We start from the raw sequence: 9964 nt of genomic DNA on the forward strand, positions 1-9964 counted from the left end.
CGCGGGTAGGGCGGGGGATGAACCGGGATCAATCCAACGTGCTCCGGTCCCGTTGCACTCGGCAGGATATTCGGGAGCTTTGGACACCGGGAAACAGCCGTCACGGAATTGTTTAGAAGATGCATGATAAAGTAAAACAAGATAATGTTTCATATTATTATATCACTACAAGAGTTACTACAAAATTAAAGTGTAAAAAGAAATTTTGCAATTTAATTAGCTTTTCTTAATATTTTTGTATAAATTTGGATAAAGGGATTGAAATGCAGGCTTTCTCAAAGTTTTGTTTGAGTTTGAACTTTTTTTACTTGATATTCCTTTTTTTTTACTTTTTATGTATGAATTCATGCAGGATCCGAAGTACCTAAGTAGGTACGCTTCACCATACAAAGAGAAAATAAAACGCTATTATTGTGATAACCTATACAAGTTTATAACATATTTTTACATGGTAAACAAGTCATTTAATTTATACTTATAACATATCGATATCACAATACTTTGTAGTCTATTCGAAACGCAATAATATACAATTTGGAATATATTATAATGTTAAACGAAGGTTAAAAGCTACAACTCATTCACAAACTTACAAAACGGGATTCAAATTTATTGCTCTTTTTATGAGTTAATGAATTTAATGACAGCATAAAATAAAAATAAACACCAAAATTTTTTAAATACCTTCTCGTGCAAAAACATCACAGCTTTTCCACCAAAATACTTGCGGGATTGAAAGGGACATACATATTTTCTAGCGTGAGCTACGGTGACACCAATACCGCAACCCGAAATGCAACGAAAAGTGAAGTTTTAGATCGCTCTAATTATTGACTTCTGTTTGGAAACTTAGCTCAGAAATAATTATAAACTGAAGGTGGAATTACAAATGGGTTATTTCCATTTAAGTCTTGACAACATTTATTTGTTTTATTACATTTTAGTAAAAAAATACTTGTATCGCTTTACGTAACGCATGATTTCCGATTTCTTTTAGGAAAGCATAAGCGGAATTCGGCTATATCTTAGTTTTATGAAAAAAAAAAGTGAAAGTAAATGGAAATAAGCCCTTTTATAAAGTCATTTATTGTCATCCTGGTCAGTAAACCAATCAAAGAAATTTTAAGTAAACTTAACGCCGCTTCAGTTGCTGTAATTCTTTATCCGATCAAAGGCCAATTATTTTTACAAATACTTTGACGAATCTGCAAATTGCACAATTTAGTAACATGTTTTTTAATTACAATAGATCTTCGAGATAACAGTATGTTAGAATATCATAATTATGTGGCTAAGTTCATGTGTCATAACATAAAAAAAATTGTAACAAAAATATAGTATGTTTATTCTAGTCTATCAAACTTCTTTAACCAAAAAATATAGAAATAAAGCTGGTTGGACACAGTTTTCCTAGCGTCGTGCAGCGATTACGCGAATGTGTCAGCTTGTATTTAACGTTCGCGCAACGGTCTACAACTGTCATTAACATAACATTAGGTAGGTACAGTGAGCGTAAATAATAGCAGATCACTTATGTACTTCGTTAAAATGAAAATGACAATAATTAATGGCCGTAGCGTACATGGCTGTAATGAGGCAAGGTGCAAAAGTGTCCAACTAGTTTTAATACTGTACTTAAAACATAACTACTAAAAATACAGCAACAAGTATTAGGTTACAACGTCAATACACGACACAAGTAATTCAGTAATTCTGTTGTTTCATAAACAAAAAATACGACATATTGTTGAGTTATAAATTTTACTATTACTTCGCAAACGCCATCGAATCTCCAAGTCTTTATATGCAAGTTCACGAACTAGATCATGATGAAAGAAAATAAGACTAAAGTAAAAAATATAAATAGGACACATAACTAATAACAACATTGTGGGTATATTTGCATTAAACATGTAAATAAGAGAAATTCAAAGCTCTTAGCCAAAAAAGGAACAAGATATAAAGAACACGCGTTGTTAAATGTGCCCCAATTACGATGTTACGTGGAGATTAGAATACGATTTTTAATTCCATAAAATTGTTTTCTAAACTAGGAAAGAGAGAAGTTCGTTTTAGGATCTTGTAACAATGGGCTAAGTAAATTTTTGAAGAGGTCCAGATTTTCTTTATAATCGTCGTTCTAACAAGCGAGGAACAAAAGCTCTCATTTTTTAACATGTATTTTTTTTAAGTATGAAGTCTTAGTAGCTTGTCTGCCATTACCAGGCCTATCTATATGCCTGCCAGAACCAAGCTATCGAAAAACTATAATACCTGCACCTCTTCAAAAAACTATACTTAGACCACTTAATTGCAACTTTCCAGACTAAAGCATATCTTTCGAATTATCTGGTGAAAAACACCAAATAAGTACAGCACAGCATAAAATCCGAAAATAATATTTCATGTGTCTTATAAATCTTATAATATACCTCACAATATAGACATGTCATGTACCTAATCGTAAAACCAAATATTTAGCCATGTCATAGCTCTTTTGCATTTTTCCCAATAATCTGATAGACCAGAATTTACAAAATAATAATTTTATTGATCATTTGATAGCAATAACTTAGCACTGTGAGGTTTAACCGACACATGATTTCCACGCTAAACCGCCGCAGGCCATCGCGCCGATGAGGTAAACCGCCAGTGCAGCTACAGCCACCATGATAACGTACATTCTGATGTTTTTCCAGAACAGGCTGCGTTGTAACGTTCGTGCAGTGCCGTTGAAAGAGACGGACTGAAAAAAAAACATTGAATATTGTTAGCAACAGTTTTAATCATAGTTTCGCTCCAGAAACGATTATAATATGGATTAATAATTGACTTCAGAAACCAAATACAATACAAATATTCTTTATTGAACATTGAGTGAACAAAAATAAACACGAAAAGCACGTTATACAAAAGACGGTTTTATCAGTAATCCCTTCTAGGCAACCGTTTATATAGTGTAATACAAACACGCTAAAGTAGGGAAAGTAGTCATATCGATGGTCCAAACGTATAAACGTGCAAAGGCCTTTACACGAAAAATTATTTATTGCTTTTTTTTGCTTTTACATGGCCTAAGGTATGGCAACAATTTTTTTTATACCGATCTGATTAACCGTTTTTGAGAAATAGTATTTTTATTGTTTATTCGTTGGTAATTATTCCATACAAATTTACACGAATAATATTCCAAGAATGTTGCCTTTTTCATTTTTTTAATAATTCAAGCAAAGATTTGAAATACTAGGAAAAATAATAATTTTAAACTTCAAGACACGATTATTGTATCATAGCATAGAATAGTGTTAGCTAAATTAACACGAATAACATTGCAAACGCCGAATGCAAAAATAAATAAACAACGAAAATACAGGATAATGGTAGTGCGCTTTAACAATTACCCTTTTTAACGCGAATAACGTTGCAACGAGTCATTACAAAAAGTGTCCAGATATTTTATGATCCGAATAAAAAAAAGGGGTTTTTATTTATTTTCAGGAAAGTGGCTAAAAATAAGGATTAAAAATTTACACTATTTTGTAGGTGTTGTAGGTATTTTGTAGGTTGGCAACGCGTCTGCAATACCCCTGGTGTTGCAGATGTTTATGGGCGGTGGTGATCTCTTACCATCAGGAGACCCACTTGCTCGTTTGCCATCCAGTCGTATAAAAAAAAAAAACAGCTAGTAAAGAATATTTGTATTGTATTGTATTCACCAAGTCATAATAATAATATTTTTAAAATACCCTGATATTATTATAAAAATAGACGTTTATTATAGTTACTAACGTTGGTGGCCAAGTTATCAGCTTTATTGATTAACAGCTCTAATTTTTCGCCACGTGTCGCCATATTATCTGAAAAAATATAAAATAAAACATTACACACAAATAATGTGCTAACTAAAATTTTACTCCTAGTCATGGCAAGAAATGTTACTAAGATAGCCTATACTAAGTATAAATTAATTATAAAGACTTGTATGTACGTATAGGTAATGTCCAAAAAGCCAATTTGGCGCCTTCAATTATTTCAGTTTGATTTCAAATTAACCAAAAATCATGATTATTTACTATTAATCACCCTACATTTGACCAACCATTACAATGTTACTAATATGTTTGATGTAATGGAAAAACGCGAGTTTTAGCCTGAACGAAACTCGGTCACCCAGGTATTTAATTAAACCTCTGTGAGAACTGGTTGGAAGCCTCAAAAAAGATTTGTGAAAAAGTTCATCCTGAAAATTACAGATGCGGACTCGTTATTAACTAATTCAAAGAGTATTAATATGAATGAACTAGTTGGACACCTTAACTATGGCATTTACAAATGGTACGATTGTATTGCTAATTTTTGCGTAACAACAGAACATTACCAATTTTTTGAATGCCACTCATGTAGGATAGGGTGACCATTTTGGACACTACAAACAATGTCAAAAATCTAAATAACACACAAAGAAAATGCAATAGCTATATGTCACGAAAATCTGCATAAACAATTATTTTTGTTCACCGTTTAGCAGTCTGTCGCCCTGCATAGTCAACTTATCTTTACCTTTGATGCAGGTGTTTGAAGGTTGCTATCATATCACATGGGACATCATATAATAAAATAACCTTGTCTGTATTATCGTTTTGTTACACTTCCATTCATCATATCTCTTTGAATCAGGGACAAGCCTTAGATGCACTGTTAGTAAACATGTAACATTGTATTGAGTCTAAGATTTCACTCATAATGACCTCCAAACAAGTAACTTGATAAAACAGTAATACATTAGCAAATTATAACATCCTCTCATACCATTTGTGATTCCTCTACTAAACCTTCTCATCAAATCAATAGTACTACATACAATTTTCATATAATGTAAAAATCAAATGCTATCTATTATGTATGTATGTACTGTACTATTTACATAACAATTTTGTGCTGACCTTGCAGAGAAGCCTTAGTTACTTTGGTGCATTATGAAATTCAAGGCTTTTATGATAGATGTTTAGCTTGCATGACTATTATGGATGTTGAAGTGCATATAGGTATGTCCTGATAAATTATTTTAGTGCCTTAATAAAAGAAAATTACCACTCAAACATTTACCTACTTTTTTTATTTATTTATAATACATATTTTTATTTATTATATCTTTCAAATATTTTTGGATTGAGAAAAGTATAATGTAATAATTAGTGGATAATTATTCGAGAGTGAAAAAAACCTAATTGTAAACTTTCATTTCATTACTTAACTTGGCAGCCTTTATACTCGGGAGCTTGAAAAATGATGAAAATTATGAAGTAAGATTGTATTTTAACATTAATTTCGACTACACAGCTCTTTTTCGTCTTAACATGCTATGAAAACTTCGAACCCTGATCCCATCCCAAATTATCTATTCATTAGGAAGGCTTTTCATCTCATTAATTTACATTAGAATTCCATTGATAAGCTTATTGTTAATTTAAATTCAATGTGCATTCAACTGTAAACAATTCCACCTCATTTGCTCTACTAAGGACATTTCCATACATATCACTCATTAACACGAACAAAAACAATAAAGATAAAAGTAGTGATAAGCTTTGTTTGCATACAAATAAATAAGTTATCAGAACCAGAAAATGGTCAATGTATTAATAAAATGTGAAATCAATAATATTATTTGTAAAACAATGTCAGAAATCTATACACAGTGACCCAGTTTCCAAACAAAAATTACCAATGAACTACATGATTTCACCTAGCTTCTAGTAAAGTATTTAATATTTGGTATTAAGCATAATATGATGTTTAGAAAGCTCAAAATAACAATCTTCAACAATAGAAAACAAAGGAGATTGACGAAGTGTGTACAATCAAATACTGCACAGAAATGGAAATACCTCTAAGAGAGTTCCTTGTGTTACTTTCTATTAGACAAAACATATATATATAATTTTTTTTATTACTACTGAATTAACTAAATGATGTTACTAATCCACCCTCTGATTAATTTTAATTGACGAATAAATGTGATGCTCTTTGTCTATTCAAACAAAACAAACAGAAACGGCATCACATTTATCTGTCAGATAAATTTAATCAATGGATGGTGAAACGGGGGTTAATGTAAGAAATAAATGGTTTAGTTCCAATCAAAACTTTTTCTTTTCATGACTCCTTAGTTAGATTGCTTTATTATACAGTCTAGTATATATGTATGTATGTCTAGTGTTAGCCTAAGGAGAATAATGCACTGTGTTTATTCTGGGCAGCACTTAGTCGAGTTCCTATAAAAAGTGGTCAATCTCCTTTTTAGCTTATGACTTAAGTAGTTATATAAAAAGGCACAGCTTTTATAGTAATTGCAATACAATGGCAAGTAAGTAAGATATTGATAATTAACTTACCTATATTTTTAACCATGATGTTTTTCAACTCGTCCAATTCTCCATATATTGTGGATATAGTGTTCAGATCCCCAGATTCTGTGTAATGTTTCATTTCCGTGGCCAGCACTCGGGCAAATTCACCATTCATGGCATAGGGGATGGCTGTTTGGGCCGTTTCACCAAAAGCTGTTGTGAACCTTCGTTTAATCTCATTGAGGAAGAGGAATGCTCTGGATCGTTGAAATTTCTGTAAATCACCAAAAAAATATGTAAATACCTATTCTAAAAATCAGTAGCATGCTAAATGTATACAGAAAGTTCAAAATGATCTACACAAGTTATACAGTATAGTTGTACTTGTGAGTTCCTCTCATCTTGTACCACAGAAACACCTACTCCATGGTGAGGAGGCAAACTGCCTTTAGTCACAGCTTCTTCCAGTAAACTGTCATACACACGAACGCTTTATGTTAGTAAATAAAAAAGAAAAACATTTTTTCCGTCTGCTCCCATTTCGTGACCATTGTTTAGTTATTGCCGACTACATGTGCAAAAGTTGTAAGCTGTTGAAAAAATTAATAAATACTTACATCATCAGTAATGCAGAAGTACACCAATTTATTTTCGGCAATATAATGAAACAAGTAATTCCCGTGAGAGTATGTCAGTTTGTCATCGTGGGGTGGTATTTTTGATAATATCTGCTCCGTGACTTCCGTAAAATTACCCGCACATGAGGCATATTTGGCCAAAACAACAGTACCTCGTGCTACGACGCTAAATAGGATAGGCATTGTGATGCGACAATGAATCAGAATCGACCGAGATTACAATTACAAAGGAAAATACAAAAACAAAACTAGATCACCCAGACAGCTCTACGTTCTTCGAGGACTATATCCACGACACTAGGAACAACTTTCCACGTAAATGTCTCGACTAATTAAATCTGTATTCGATTTATTTTTATCAAAGATAAAAGACAAAATAAAATAAATAGTCCGAGCAAGACGTACGTTCGAGAAATATTTTTTTTTTACTGACACCACAGCACACCACAGAGTAAACCACAGGTTTACCACAGAGTAACCAAAAATGTATGACTTCTTTGGCCAACGTGTCATAACGCGAACCGTTTCGTTCGAATAAATTGCGCTATAATGTTGGCGAATGATATTTACATTACTTTTTGTTTTATTATTTTCTATTTGGATTTCTTTTGATCCCAAAAGGATGCAAGAAATATAAAAATTGACGATGTTTAGTTGCTTTAAAGGGACATACAATGCATGTTGTATAACAAAGATTACTAAGAACTAAATTAATTACTACACACAGCGCGTTTTAAATAAAAGCAGTAGTGATCATGTAATGCTATATTGTGTACTAACTTATTTTACAAGGGAAAACAAAAGTACTTTTTGAATAAAACATGAAAGTATGCTTATTAGGGCCTTTAATTAGAAAAATGTGGCCAATCAAAGGTAAAATAAAAAAAGTCACTGACTGCTTGCCCAATAGTTTAGACAAAACATTAAAAAAAGAAATGTTTATTAAATAAAAAGTTATTAAAATATGTATTAACAATGTTGGTCTTAAAATAATATTACCTAATCAAAATAATCATCAATATCTATATCTGGATTTAGGATGTCATCACCAAATGGTGACAAATCTATTTGATCAAGGATAAGATTTTCACACATTTCCTCCAAGTCTGTCTCTCCAATCAAAATTGCTCCTTGTAGCCTACCATTTTGAAGCACAAATTTTATATATTCAAGTTGAGGTGTAGTTCTCAGTAGTATTTCATAGTCAGTGCCTAATCCCTGTCCATTATATTTTCCTAGTAATACAATTCTGTATCCAAAGAGGGTGGTGCAGTGTGTAAATAGTTCAAAACAAAAGTCCTGTAATACTTCTTGGTTTGTTATTCTAGCATGCATTGACTTGGCAGCCATTGCCGCCATTTGCCTTGCTTGTGTCCAAAGCCTTAGTTGAAACCAGTGCGGAGCATAGGGCCAAGCAGCACTAGCCACATCACCAGCTGCAAATACATCTTTCACTGATGTTTCTTGGTATTCATTCACTGCTAATCCACCATCTGTTCCTTTATCAGGCATTTGATCCCATATAAAATTTACTGCTGGCTCAACCCCTGTAGCTGATACAACAAAGTCACATAGTACTCTTCTTCCATTAGTAAGTTCAACTTCCAAGGGATAATCACCATCCTGTAATTCATTTACAAACTTAACTTCCACTTTGTATATGATCTCCAGTTCCTGTTCACCAGTTTCACTTCTAACACCTTCTAGTTTCCTATACCAATCTGGCCCCAGTGCAGCAGATTTAAGGTCCCTATTTAAGGCCACTACTGTATCTTCTTCTGTGAAAACATGCCTTCTGGTGATGACATGTTTGGGTGCATCATCTGCAGATGATTTATTCCTGAAAGTGTTTTGAAAAAATTCAGCTGCACCAGGATCAATGAAAGTGGATGATATGTAATCATCCCTTATCACCCATACTTTTTGTATACCTCGGGTTGCGTGAACAATTTCTGATGCAATACCTCCATTGCCAACTATTAGCATTTTCTTACCAGTCTTTAATTTTTCTTGGAATTCTTGAACTGACTCTGTATCCCTAATTCCAAGGATTCTCTTAGATTTATTGGAGTCTGAGATGAGTTTCGGTATGCCACCCGTACATATACAAATAGTGCCATAGTTGATAACCAGTCCTTTACTTGTTTTTGCAAATTTATTTGTCGTGTCCACACTTTCCAGAGAATCGTACACTATGTCAAGGTTGGGATGTATCTTCTTCAGCGAATTGGCTTCAGTTTCATGTACATCAAATTTCACCACAGTTTTGGCGAAAAAGCTTACATTGCTTACATTCTTTACCAATGACGATGCAGTGACCAGTATCAGAGTTTCCTCAGGATTGAGTATCGCCAAAGTTTCTACACATGTAACACCAGCGATACCACCACCGACTATCAAATAAGTAGTTTTTATAGTAGCCATTGAAGCACTGTACCAAAATTCACTTCATTTATTTTAAAACACTGACTGTCTGTCGGCCGGTAGAAATTCAGAAATTCAGAATCAGTAGAATCACAGCACGAGCACAGCTGCTCGTGACTTGACAGTTGGTTATTATTATTAATAATAATAAAATATGGCACTGTTTTGTGACACATTTGACAGTGACACTGACAGCGGACTGACATCGATAGGTAGTTTCCCTTCGTTTCGTTTGTGTATGGTGCCTTTCCTCTCACTCTCGTATTAAATAATATAAGCGTCAGCGGGACGGAACGATACGAACTTCGATTTTCGTATTTCGGAGTAGGCCCTTTGTCTGTCTCTCACTTATAAGCGGACTCAATAACGCTTCTTTGCAGCTGTACATTTGTTTCAAATATGAACCTACGTGAACAGACTTAAGAATGTATTTAATTAAATGTAAAAACGAATTCAGAAGACACACTTTATTTTTAGGGATTTTCTTACTGGAATGTGTACAATGACAATGACAGTACTCTTACTATGTACTTCTACTATCTATTCGTTCGT

The 9964-nt window shown here is 33.2% G+C and overlaps 2 protein-coding genes across 2 annotated transcripts; both read right to left on the minus strand.

Annotated features, from left to right (window-relative positions):
• Positions 1-411: 411 nt before the first annotated feature.
• On the minus strand, positions 412-7441 carry LOC141442113 (vesicle-associated membrane protein 7-like; the record flags this gene model as incomplete). The annotated part of the gene is given in 4 exon segments (XM_074107024.1): positions 412-2746; positions 3790-3857; positions 6396-6624; positions 6968-7441. Coding segments are annotated over 4 exon segments (660 nt in total). The 5' UTR covers positions 7172-7441.
• A 375-nt stretch (positions 7442-7816) lies between these two features.
• Positions 7817-9552, minus strand: Pyroxd1 (pyridine nucleotide-disulfide oxidoreductase domain 1). The gene has a single exon (XM_074107016.1). It carries the CDS (start codon positions 9410-9412, stop codon positions 7988-7990), a length of 1425 nt encoding a protein of 474 aa, XP_073963117.1. The 5' UTR covers positions 9413-9552; the 3' UTR covers positions 7817-7987.
• Between the last annotated feature and the right edge of the window lie 412 nt (positions 9553-9964).

This window comes from Choristoneura fumiferana, chromosome 2 (assembly GCF_025370935.1).
Source record: "Choristoneura fumiferana chromosome 2, NRCan_CFum_1, whole genome shotgun sequence".
NCBI classification, from domain to species: Eukaryota; Metazoa; Arthropoda; class Insecta; order Lepidoptera; family Tortricidae; genus Choristoneura; species Choristoneura fumiferana.